Source organism: Pituophis catenifer, unplaced genomic scaffold (genome assembly GCF_029215685.1).
Source record: "Pituophis catenifer annectens isolate HBS135680 unplaced genomic scaffold, rPitCat1.0.hap2 SCAF_7, whole genome shotgun sequence".
In the NCBI taxonomy this organism is placed as follows: domain Eukaryota; kingdom Metazoa; phylum Chordata; class Lepidosauria; order Squamata; family Colubridae; genus Pituophis; species Pituophis catenifer.
In genome coordinates this window covers 7,328,851-7,341,939 of record NW_027256887.1, presented here as the reverse complement: position 1 = coordinate 7,341,939, position 13,089 = coordinate 7,328,851, and the positions used below count along the sequence as shown (strand labels likewise).

The window sequence follows — 13,089 nt, the reverse complement described above, 5'->3', positions numbered from 1 at the left end:
TGTTTTAAGGCCACGGCGGAAAGAGCGAAGGTCAGGGGCCACCCGGAGCCCCAGGGGGAGCTGATTCCACAGGGTAGGTGCGCCCACAGAGAAGGCCCGCTCCTTAGGGGTCGCCAACTGACATTGTCTGGCCGACGGCACCCCGAGGAGGCCCTCCCTGTGGGAACACACTGGGCGACGGGGAGCTGTTGCTGGCTGCAGATGGTCCGCCAAATACCCCGGGCCTAAGCCATGTAAGCAAACCTGGATTTTCCCCGTTGACTTTGCTACTCAGAAGCCAGCTGGGAAGATCCGCAACTGGTGATCATGTGACCCCGGGGATGCTGCAACTATCACATGCCCGAATTTTGACCATATGACCATGGAGATGCTGTAATGGCCATAAATGTTGAGAATCGGTTACCAGTCACTTTTTTTTCAGTGCTGTTGTAACTTCGAACGGTCACTAAACGAATTGTTGTAAGTCAAGGACTACCGGTAGAATCAAGATCATGGGAAGTACCAGTACCACTTTATAAAACCCTAGTAAGGCCACACCTGGAATACGGCAACCAATTTTGGTCACCATCCTACAAAAAAATAAATATATGCTGAGACCTTGGAAAAAGTGCAGAGAAAAGCAACTAAGAGGATCGAAGGCCTGGAGACTAAAACAGACAAAGAACGGTTGCAGGAATTGGGTTTGGCCAGTCTAGAGAAAAGAAGAAGTAGGGGGCACATGACAGCAGTACTCCAATATTTGAGGGGCTGCCCCAAAGAAGAGGGGCTCAAATTGTTCTCCAAAGCACCGGAGGGCAGGACAAGAAACCATGGATGGAAACTAATCAAGGAGAGAAGCAACCTGGAATTAAGGAGAAACTTCCTAAAAATGAGAACAATTAATCAGTGGAACAACTTGCCTTCAGACGTTGTGGGTGCTCCAACTCTGCAGGTTTTTAAGAAGAGATTGGACAACCATTTGTCTGAAATAGTATAGGTTCTTCTGCTTGAGCAGGGGGGTGGACTAGAAGACCTCCAAGGTCCCTTCCAACTCTGTTATTCTATTCTATTCTATTCTATTCTATTCTATTCTATTCTATTCTATTCTATTCTATTCTATTCCAGTCCTGTCCAGTCCATATATTCTATTCTATTCTATTCTATTCTATTCTATTCTATTCTATTCTATTCTATTCTATTCTATTCTATTCTATTCCATTCCATATTTTCTATTCTATTCTATTCTATTCTATTCAATTCTATTCTATTCTATTCTATTCTATTCTATTCTATTCTATTCTATTCCATTTCATTCCATTCCATATTTTCTATTCTATTCTATTCTATTCTATTCTATTCTATTCTATTCTATTCTCTTCCATTTCATTCCATATTTTCTATTCTATTCTATTCTATTCTATTCTATTCTATTCTATTCTATTCTATTCCATTTCATTCCATTCCATATTTTCTATTCTATTCTATTCTATTCTATTCTATTCTATTCTATTCTATTCCAGTCCTGTCCAGTCCATATATTCTATTCTATTCTATTCTATTCTATTCTATTCTATTCTATTCTATTCTATTCTATTCTATTCCAGTCCAGTCCAGTCCAGTCCAGTCCATATATTCTATTCTATTCTATTCTATTCTATTCTATTCTATTCTATTCTATTCTAGTCCAGTCCAGTCCAGTCCAGTCCAGTCCAGTCCAGTCCAGTCCAGTCCATATATTCTATTCTATTCTATTCTATTCTATTCTATTCTATTCTATTCTATTCTATTCTATTCCAGTCCAGTCCAGTCCAGTCCAGTCCAGTCCAGTCCATATATTCTATTCTATTCTATTCTATTCTATTCTATTCTATTCTATTCTATTCTATTCTATTCTATTCTGTAATCATTTTTAGGAACACAAGACTCTGCTCCAAAGTAGACAGAAAGGAAAGGAAACCTCCAAATTCCTTTATCAGGAAGTTAACAGCTCAGTGAGTAGAAAATGAAACGGCTCCTGAGGCTTTTGTTGAAACAAGCTACTGAATCAAGGGATTCCCCCCCACTCCTACAACCGGGAAAAACAAGATGTAGCAGAATAAGCATATTTACTTATGACAATCACAGAAACAGTGGGGTTCCATATTTCTAAGGCTATCCCTAACCTCAATAACAGAAGGAAGAGATTCACTGAATAAATTCGCTTAAGAAGTGGTTTCCAGGGCTATGTGCTAACGGAATATTTATTTTATGCCCAGATTATCCAGTGTTCTCTCTTCTTACTGTACCTTGGCTAGATGTTCCCCCAATCGCTTAGGAACCTCTCGTTCTTTTTCCTTATCGACTTTATTGCCGAGCAAAAGGACGGGGATGTTCTCTCCAGCTGCCTCCTAGGAAATAAGGAAAAGCAATTGAAGGAGAGAGAATTCTCCGGCAGGAATATATGAAGAAAGCAATCCACAAACTGACAAACGGAAGCATTTATTAGGCTACCAACAAGCCCTGAATCATCATCATTTTCTTTTAACGACCCCATAATCCCTTGCGGGGTGGAATATGGGCAACTGAATGGAGCTAGCTGAGTGTTTTAATGTCCGGATGCCCTTCCTGTCACCAATGCGGAGTAATATTCAGCAGATATATTCTCATTGTGCCCAGAGAGAGAAATATCTGCCTCTACCTAGGATCGAACTCACAGCCTCCTGATTGTGAGGTGAGAGCTCCACCTCTGGGCCACCGCACCACTCCACACATAAGCCCTGAATGATATTTGTGAAAAGACTGGAGTTTCTGAATCAAGGAGGAGAATTTAAAGCTAGGCGCTGTAATTCCATCATCGTATATGTTTGTTTTGGGTTCAAAAACTTCTTCAGCTTATAGATTCTCTCCCAGTCTTTCCAGTTAGAGAATACTTTTTGGCTATTCTGGTACGGATCAAACGGTCTGGAATTCCAATCCCAGCAACTTAAATATACCCTGTGCACAGGGGTGAAATCCAGCAGGTTCTGACAGGTTCTGGAGAACCGGTAGCGGAAATTTTGAGTAGTTCGGAGAATCAACAAATACCACCTCTGGCTGGCCCCAGAGTGGGGTGGGAATGGAGATTCTGCAGTATCCTTCCCCTGGAGTAGGGTGGGAATGGAGATTTCGCAGTAGCCTTCCCCTGCCCCGCCCACCAAGCCACACCCACCAAGCCACACCACACCCACCAAGCCACGCCCACAGAACCATTAGTAAAAAAAATTGGATTTCACCACTGCCTGTGCAGCTGTGCAATTTTCTTTACAAGGATGTTTTGGATATGCAAAGCTGGAAGAGATGCATCCTACACAGTGGTGAAATTCAAATTTTTTCCCTACCGGTTCTGTGGGCGTGGCTTGGTGGGCGTGGCTTAGTGGCAGTGGTGAAATTCAAATTTTTTTACTACCGGTTCTGTGGGCATGGCTTGGTGGGCGTGGCAGGGGAAGGATACTGCAAAATTTCCATTTCCACCCCACTCCAGGGGAAGGATACTGTAAAATCTCCATTCCCACCCCATTCTGGGACCAGCCAGAGGTGGTATTTCCCGGTTTTCTGAACTACTCAAAATTTCCGCCACCAGAACCTGTCAGAACCTGCTGGATTTCACCCCTGATCCTACAGCATCCTCTTCGCTCTTAGGGGATGTCATGCATCTACCACAAAGTATATCCAAATGCCTCTTTTTTCCTGCCTGCTTTTTTTGAGATGCTTCCGGCCTCTGCCTGCTGCATCAGCAGTGGAACATTAATTTTGTAGTATTCTATCGAGAGTGATTTTGAAATCTGTCTGAGAGCTGGGCAGAAGAACGATCTCTGCTGGCCCAAAGGAGCTTTTTCCAAAAGGCAAGTGGGCTTCCTTGGTTTGGATGAGAAGTGAAACGCTTTCAAAGAAAAACGACAACAACAAGAAAGTCCAGTTGACTTTTGGAAAAAACACCTTTGGGACAACCAGGATCTGGATGATTGAGAATCTCCACAGACAACATCTGCTAGTCTACTGACCAATGAAAAGTGGAAAAATATGCTACGGAGAAGCAAACGGGGGGCTTCTTGGATAAGAAGGAAATGGGAGTGGAAAAGTAAAGTTACTGGGTTTCTAGCAATCAGCCTTTAGCAATATATATGAGCCATGGTGGCACAGTGGTTAGAGTGCAATATTTGTTAAGGAATTCGCAGAGTAACCCCTGAGTAGCAAGGGTGTGTACATGAAAGCGATTTAGAGTAAGTACGAATAAACACAGCCAATACACAGATACACTGAATTGTATCTGTGTGTTTATTTTCAGGAAATAGTAAGGCACGGTCCAATAAACAGTCCAGGTCATACACTTATAAAGCAGGAGATAGCAAAACGACAGTCCAGGGATAATCCAATAACAAAGTCTTCTTACCAGTCGTCGTAGTCATTCACAATAAACAGTTCTTCTGGATTTGCAAACAGTAGCATACAGACATATCAAGAGAGCAAGAACAGCAAAGAGAAACAAACCATGTTTCTAGCTCCCTCTTAAGGAGATTGGCTACAGAGCTAACCAATCAGGACACAGTATGATGCAATACAGCAGTCTTAAAGCTATATTGATGGTTTATATATTGCCAACCCAACAAGGTAGGTAATAGTCATTTCCTAACAGTATTGCAGGGTACTTCTGCTGACTGCCAATTACCAGCAGCTCAAATCTCAACAGGCTGAAGGTTAACTCAGCCTTCCATCCTTCCAAGGTGGGTAAAATAAGGACCCAGATTGTTGGGGGCAATAGGCTGACTCTGTAAACCGCTTAGAGACAGCTGGAAAGCACTGTGAAGCGGTATATACTGTATTTTTCGGAGTATAAAACGCACCTTTTCCCCCCCAAAAAAGAGGGTGAAAATCTGGGTGCGTCTTAAACTCCGAATGTAGCCTTGCCCAGCCTCGCAAACAGAGATTTCAGAGGCTGAAAGTAGCCTCTGAAAGAAGCTTCAGAAAAAAAGCCTCCAAACAGAGCTTCAGAAAAAGAGCCTCCAAAAGGCTTTTATCTAAAATAATATGGCAAGCAACAAAAGAAGAATCAGTAAAGGTTCTAACCAAACTATGCTAACAAATCTGGAGAATGACACAGTAACCAACAGATTGGAAGAGGTTAATCCATATACCAATACCAAAGAAAGGAGATTGAACAGAGTACAGATAGTCCTTCAGAATAAAAGCCTCTGAAAGAAGCTTCAGAATAAAAGCCTCTGAAAGAAGCTTCACAAAAAAAAACCCTTTTTTTCTGAAGCTCTGTTTCGGAGGCTTTCAGAGGCAGAAAAAGAGTTTTTTCTGAAACAGAGTTTCAGAAGTTTCAGAGGCAGAAAAAAAAAAAAAGCAAGGCACAGAGCTCACAACCAAGGAACCTGTTGCTAAAATTCACCTCTGGGAACAGCTGATTGGGGGTATTCTGGGAGGCCGATCCACCCGCCAATCAGCTTTTTTCTTATCTTCCTCCCCAAAAACTAAGGTGCGTCTTATACTCCAAAAAATACGGTAAGTCTAAGTGCTATTGGTATTTTCGGAAGTTAACTGATTGTACAGGGTTGATAAGCTTTATGTTATATCATTGCTTAGTACAGATAATACTCGACTTACAATAGTTTGTTTAGTGACCGTTCAAAGTTACAACGGCACTGAAAAAAGTGACTTATGACCATTTTTCACACTTACAACCGTTGCAGCATCCCCCATGGACACATGATCAAAATTCAAATGCTTGGGAACCGGTTCGTATCTGTGACAATTGCAGTGTCCCAAGGTCACATGATCAACGGGAGTCAACGGGGAAGCCAGATTCACTTAACAACCGCGTTACTAATTTACCCACTGAAGTGATTCACTTAACAACCATGGCAAGAAATATGGAGTAAAATTCTTTTAACAAATGTTTCACTTAGCAGCAGATATTTTTTTTTTTTTAATTTGATTTATATGCCACCCTTCTCCGAAGACTCAGGGCGGCTTACAATGTGCTCAGCAATAGCCTTCATCCTTTTGTATATTTATACAAAGTCAGCTTATTGCCCCCACAAACTGGGTCCTCATTTCACCTACCTTAGAAAGGATGGAAGGCTGAGTCAACCTTGAGCCTTGGCGAGATTCGAACCCTGCAGTAATTGCAGGCAGCTGGTCTTAATAAGCTTAATAACAGGGTGCCTTAAACCCCTGTACTACCAAGGCTCTTTTGGGCTCAATTGTGGTCGTAAGTCGAGTATTACCTGTGTATTATCCCTTTATCCTGTTATATCACTGCTTTGAGTCTTCTGGGAGAGCTGTATTAAAAAAATGTAAAGCAGTGTGATCAATCAGTCAATATTGACTGATGGAACTGAGTAAGAGGACCGATCAGTGGCAGGATTCAATTTTTTTTACTACTGGTTCGGTGGGCGTGGCTAGGTGGGCGTGGCTAGGTGGCCATGTGACTGGGTGGGCGTGGCTAGGTGGCCATATGACTGGGTGGGCGTGGCTAGGTGGCCATGTGACTGGGTGGGCTTGGCTAGGTGGCCATGTTACTGGGTGAGTGTGGCTAGGTGGCCGTGTGACTGGGTGGGTGTGGCTATGTGGCCATGTGACTGGGTGGGCGTAGCTATGTGGCCATGTGACTGGGTGGGCGTGGCTATGTGGCCATGTGACTGGGTGGGCGTGGCTAGATGGCCGTGTGACTGGGTGAGCGCGGCCAACTGGGCATCATTTCTTTGCCCTAATTACTGTTTTAAGTATAAACAGTTTGGACTCAATTGTGGTTGTAAGTTGAGGACTAACTGTACAGGTGAGACAGTGAGTTTCCCAAAAACGGTGGGCACGATCCTAGTTCCCCCTATGAGGATTTCCCCATCCAGTGGAACTGAGGACCACTTGGAGAAGAAAAAATAGAGAGAAAATGCTGGAGAATTTAAATCAAATCAGACTTACCTCTATGCTCACCAACCACTGCTTCACAGCCACAAAGGTGTCTTGTGCTGTTACGTCATACATCACAACAACCCCATCGGCTTTCCGGAAAAATTGCTTCGTGATGCTGCGATACCTGGAAGGCAGTGATTTTACAGAATGGGAACACGAAGGAGCCATCAAACCCAGCCATCTTCCCTGCTCGGTCCAAACTCAGTTCAATTTAAAACATTCTAGACCTGTGGAGGTCTAGTCTTGTGTTTGGACACACCTGGAAAAGAGAAGCCCCACCCCCACCCCTCTTGGTCGGTAGTTCAAATTGCTCTTAGCGTTGAGAAAAATTTTCTTTTTAAACACTCAGTCAGAATTCCCTTTTCTTTTTGAACCGCTCTTTAACCGCTCTTCAAAGAAAATAACACCTGTAACCAAACTGAATTTCTAAGATTTAAGGTGCACATGTGGGGGGGTCATTAGGCTGAATTTCCAGTAAGATTCATCTTCTCGCTCAGAAAACTTGTTTCCTTCCTACGTCCTTTGAGTTCTGCAACCTTAAACACTCAAAGAGCCATTTGGACCCATTTCCCCACAGAAAAGAAAACGCCGGGAGCCACAAAACCTGGGTGGGCGTGGCCAACTCGACATCACTCACTTCCACCAGTCACATGATGCCCTAGCCACACCTACCCAGCCAGTCATTAGGGCAGAGAACCAGTTGTTAAAAAACACCGGGAACCACAAAACCCTTTTGACATCTCTCTCTCTCTCTCTCTCCTTCCTTCCCTCTCTCTCTCTCCTCCCTCTCTCTCTGTATCTCTCTGTCTCTGCCCCGGCTGCTTCTCCATCCCCCGCCGTCACCCTTACCTTCTCAGACCAGGCAAGGAGTGACCGGGAGGGGAGGGTGAGGGGCAGGGCCAGCCAGTGGTGGGATCACCCGACAGGGAGCCACAGCAGAGGACCCAAAGAGCCACACGTGGCTCCGGAGCCGCAGATTGCTGACACCTGCTCCAGTCTTTAGCCTTTAACCCTGACTCCTGGCACAGGAACTGAATTTGAAAAGTTATATCCTGGCACCTAATTCTTGTAAAAAGCTGAAGGGCAGAAAACTCCTTTAGGATTCTTAGCTGAAGAAGAAGAAGAAAAAACACAGCTGGTTTGGAAAGCAGAGGGAATAGGGAATGGCCTTGACAGACAGGAGGAAGAACTGCGAACGAGGCAACGGCCATCTTACAGGGGCCTGAGTGGAGGCCACGACATTAACTTGAGAAAAGGCCTCAGACTAGTCCCTTCCTAGATTACAGGAAGATAAAGGGAGAACATTCAGACTTGCAAGGGTCTGTCATTGCAAAAACTAAAAGTAAAATTTTTCACCGTCCAGTCATGTCCGACTTTAGGCGGCGGTGCTCATATCTGTTTCCTAATCCAGAGAGCCAGCAATGTCCAAAGATATTTTCCATGGTCATGTGGCCAGTATGACTATACACCGAGGTGCACAGAATGCTGTTATCTTCCCACCAAAGTGGTACCTATTTATCTACTCACATTTGCATGCTTTCGGATTGCTAGGTGGGCAGGAGCTGAGGCAAGTAACGGACGCTCATCCGTCACGTGGCGCTCAGGTCTCAAACCCAAGCTGTCAGCTCTCCAGCTGACAAACTCAGCGTCTTTACCCACTGAGCTATCCCGCCCCACTCTCTTGTCATTGCAACTGTTGCCATAAAAGAAGTCCTAATTGATAGGCGTTTATGAGGAATAGCACCTCTGGGGGAGGGCCCTGCCTGCTGTGCCCATTTTAGGGGCACTGATTCACCGTTGGTTCCCACCTCGTGTTCAGCCCTCACCTGTGGCTCCAAGTAGTTGTAACATGTTCAACGGCCACACCCCAGTAAACCGTCTCAGCAGACAGGTCAAAACAGGTGAGGGAAACCGATGGATCTTTGGTGATTTTCCATTTACATAGTAGTGGTTTCCTACTCTGGCCTACCTTGAGGACGGACACACCTTACACAGGAATTGGGTTGAACTACACCCCCGTGGCATTCCCTACCAAGATCTCAGCCAGCAAATAAGAAGGTCTTGGATTACCTTTCTTGCCCAGCGGTGTCCCAGAGTTGCAGCACCACCTGGCTGCCATCCAAATTCACAGTTTTCATAGAATAATCCACACCTGTAGGAGACAAACAGCTCCAACTGTATCAATCAATCAGAATAGAGTTGGAAGGGACCTCGGAGGTCTTCCAGTCCAGCCCCCTGCTCAAGCAGGAGACCCTGTACAATTTCAGACAAATGGCCATCCAATAATCTCTTCTTAAAAGCCTCCAGTGATGAAGCACCCTTAACTTCTGAAGGCAACTTCTGTCCCGCTTGTAATTGTTCTCACCGTTGGGAAATTTCTCCCTAGTTCTGGGTTGGTTCTCTCCTTGTTAATTTCCATCTGTTGTTTCTCGTCTTCCCTCCTAGTGCTTTGGAAAATTAGTTGAACCCCCTCTTCTTTGTGGGAACCCCTCAAATCCCGGACTACTGCTATCATGTCATTGTCGTCCCCTGGTCCTTCTTTTCTCTAGACCAGTGATGGCTAATCTTTTCCGGATCGAGTGCCCAAAGCGCAAGTGTGCGCCCGAATCCCCAAAATGCAACGCGTGTGCGCCAGGGGTGGGTTCTAAATTTTTTTACTACTGGTTCTGTGGGTGTGGCTTATTTTGTGGGTGTGGCTTGGAGGTCATGTGACTAGGTGGGCGTGGCTAGCTGGTCAGAGTCATTTCTGGAAGGTCCTCACACTTATGACCAGTCCCCACACTTACGCCCCGACTCATTTGTTTGCTTTTAACACTGATCAGCTGTAGGGCGGCCCTTGGAAGCCCCGCGGCAAGAGTTTAAACAGTTTTTTTCCCTCTAGTCATCAGCTGGGACTCAGGAGGCAGCAATAGATTGGGGGTGGGACCAAATAAAAGGTAAGAATAATGTGGGTGGGCGGGCGGGCGGGGAGAACCGGTTCGGTGACGTCATATTGTCACCGCTACCGGCTCGGCCGAACCGGACCAAACCGGGAGGAAGCCACCACTGGTGTGCACCTCCCTGCATGCACGCGCAGCCCCCTGCATGCACCCTGCCCCCTATGCATGCGCCCCTCAGGAGGTTGAAATGAGTACAGGCAGTTCTCGACTTAGTGACCATTCAAAGTTACAACATCACTGAATGAAAAAACTATTTTAGCATCCCCACGGTCACATAATTTACATTGGAATGCTTGACCACTGACTCACATTTATGACAGTTGCAGTGTCCAGAAGTCATGAATCACCTTTGATGACCTTCTCAGAAGCAAAGTAAGCAGGGAAGCCAGATTCACATTCACTTAACAACCATGTTACTAATTTAACAACGTCTGGGCTGTGATTCACTTAACAAATGTAGCAAGGAACATCGTAAAACAGGGCAAAACTCACTTAACAAATTTCTCATTGAACAACATAAATTTTGGGCTCAATTGTGGTCACGCATTGAGGACTACCTGTACAAAGTTTTATTGCAAACTTAAGCGCTCTACAAGAATCTGAGCTACTAACAGTCAAGGGAAATGAGCGGGAATTAAATAGGCATTCAAGGTGGGATGGACTTAGGGGAGACATGAGAGCAGTGTTCCAGTATCTCAGGGGCTGCCACAAAGAAGAGGGAGTCAAGCTGTTCTCCAAAGCACCTGAGGGTAGGACAAGAAGCAATGGGTGGAAACTAATCAAGGAGAGAAGCAACTTAGAACTAAGGAGAAATTTCCTGACCGTTAGAACGATTAACCAGTGGAACAACTTGCCTCCAGAAGTTGTGAATGCTCCAACACTGGAAGTTTTTAAGAAGAGGTTGGATAACCATTTGTCTGAAGTGGTGTAGGGTTTCTTGCCTAAGCAGGGGGTTGGACTAGAAGTCCTCCAAGGTTCCTTCCAACTATTCTATTCTATTCTATTCTATTCTATTCTATTCTATTCTATTCTATTCTATTCTATTCTATTCTATTCTATTCCATTCCATTCCATTCCATTCCATTCCATTCCATTCCATTCCATTCCATTCCATTCCATTCCATTCTATTCTATTCTATTCCATTCCATTCCATTCCATTCCATTCCATTCCATTCCATTCCATATTCTATTCTATTCTATTCTATTCTATTCTATTCTATTCTATTCTATTCTATTCTATTCCATTCCATTCCATTCCATCTCTTGTGGGCACGCAGGGACTAGAGACTGATGACGTGTTTGACCCCTCCCTCAGGCTCAGCCTGGTCATTTCCTACAGGGACATGACACCAAGAAAATGAACGGCGTTATCATTTATCGCAAGCAAGAAATTATCGCCCAAGCAATGAAAAGATTCTCAACGGTTAATGGCCGCATTACGACCATCCCAATCTGTGCCAAGTCTCTCAAAACCACAGTTGTCCAAGCCTTGGTCCCAACGGCTGATGCCGCTGAGCTTGAAATAGAAGGTTTCTATGCCACTGCTGAGAAAACTCTAAAAACCCAAGTGTTGAAAAATGACATCGTTTACATTCTGGGGAATTTTGAATAATAATAATAATAAAAAAAAACCTGGCAGTCAAACAGTTCTGACAGCTTTGGATTTGAAGCGAGAGGAATGATGCGATTTGATTTGTTCGGTTCCATTTTGCCATCAAAACCGATTTCAAATCACGAATATCTGGTTCAAGCAGCACAACGGTTGCTGATACACATGGGTCTCATCAAATAAACTGCACTGAATCAGAATCAGAATAGAGCTGGAAGGGACCTTGAAGGTCTTCTAGTCCAGCCCCCTGCTTAAGCAGGAGAACCTATACCAGTGATGGCTAACCTTTTTGCCATCGCGTGCCAGGAAAGGGGGGCGGGGGAGGTTCGCGAGCGTGCACGTGCCCACACCCATAATTCTATGTACCCCGCCCTGCGCATGCATGCATGATTCTCCCCTCCCCGCCCCCCACTCCTGGCAAACAATGGCCCGGTAGGCCCGTTTTTCTTTCTCACCTGGCTCCAGATCCTCTCTATGCATCTGGGGAGGGTGAAAACAGCCTTCCCCACCCCCTCGGAGGCTCCAGGTTTTTGAGATGACATTTCATAACCATTGATAAAGTGAAATGAAATTTAAAATATATTCATAAACGTCAGGAAGCTAAGTTTGCAAACTTAAAATAAATAAGTAATGAAATTAAAATCCACTAAATTACATAAATAACTGCTCACTGAGCTTCAGATGAATAAAGGTTACAGTATGTCAAACAAGGCTGCAAGGCGGCTTTGTTATATACACAAAGTACAGAGCCATAATGGCGAACCTATGGCACGCATGCCACAGGTGGCACATGTAGCCATATTGGTGGGCACGCGAGCTCAGCTCCGGCACCAGCTGATTTTTGGGCCTTCTGGGCCCACCGGAAGTAGGGAAACAGGCTGTTTCCTGCCCCTGGAGGGCCTTTCCCACCCTGCCAGAGGCCTTCTGGAGGCCGGAAACAGCCATTTGCCAACTTCTGGTGGGACCGGAAGACCCGTTTCTTGCTCTCCCCAGGCTCCAGAACAGTGGGACTGGAAATTGGCAAATGAGCCATTTCCGGCCTCCGGGGGGGGCTGTTTTCACTCTTTCCAAGCTCCTAGAAAGGCTCTGGAGCCTGGGAAAGAGCAAAAAATAGGCCTTCCGGTCCCACCGGAAGTTGGCAAATAGGCAGTTTCCGACCTGTTTCCCCACCCAGGGTGGGTGGGGAAGGCCGTTTTTGCTCCTAGAAAGGCTCTGGAGCTTGGGGAAGAGCAAAAAACGGGCCTTCCGGTCCCACCAGAAGTTGGCAAACAGGCAGTTTCCGGCCTCTGGAGAGCCTCCGGGAGGGTGGGGAAGGCCATTTTTGCCCTCCCCAAGCTCCTAGAAAGGCTCTGGAGCTTGGGGAAGAGCAAAAAATGGGTCTTCCGGTCCCACAGGAAGTTGGCAAACAGGCAGTTTCCAACCTCCCGAGAGCCTCCAGGGGGGTGGGGGAGGCCGTTTTCGCCCTCCCCAAGTTCCTAGAAAGGCTCTGGAGCCTGGGGTGAAAGAAAAACAGGCCTACCGGGCCCACCTTTCTATCACGTGCCAGGAGCGCGGGGGGGAGCGGGGGAAGCGCGCACATGCGTGGGGGCTGGGCACATAGAATTATGGGTGTGGGCACACATGCACACAAC

General features: G+C 45.6%; 1 protein-coding gene across 1 annotated transcript in view; it reads right to left on the bottom strand.

Annotated features, from left to right (window-relative positions):
* Positions 1–13,089, bottom strand: part of CRACR2A (calcium release activated channel regulator 2A) — a 62,687-nt gene that overhangs the window by 4,903 nt on the left and 44,695 nt on the right. Inside the window, exons 13-15 of the mRNA XM_070947532.1 lie at positions 8,980–9,061; positions 6,919–7,033; positions 2,265–2,366 (exon numbers count right to left, since the gene is read on the bottom strand). Coding sequence (XP_070803633.1) covers positions 2,265–2,366; positions 6,919–7,033; positions 8,980–9,061 — 299 coding nt within the window. The remainder of the gene's footprint in view (positions 1–2,264; positions 2,367–6,918; positions 7,034–8,979; positions 9,062–13,089) is intronic.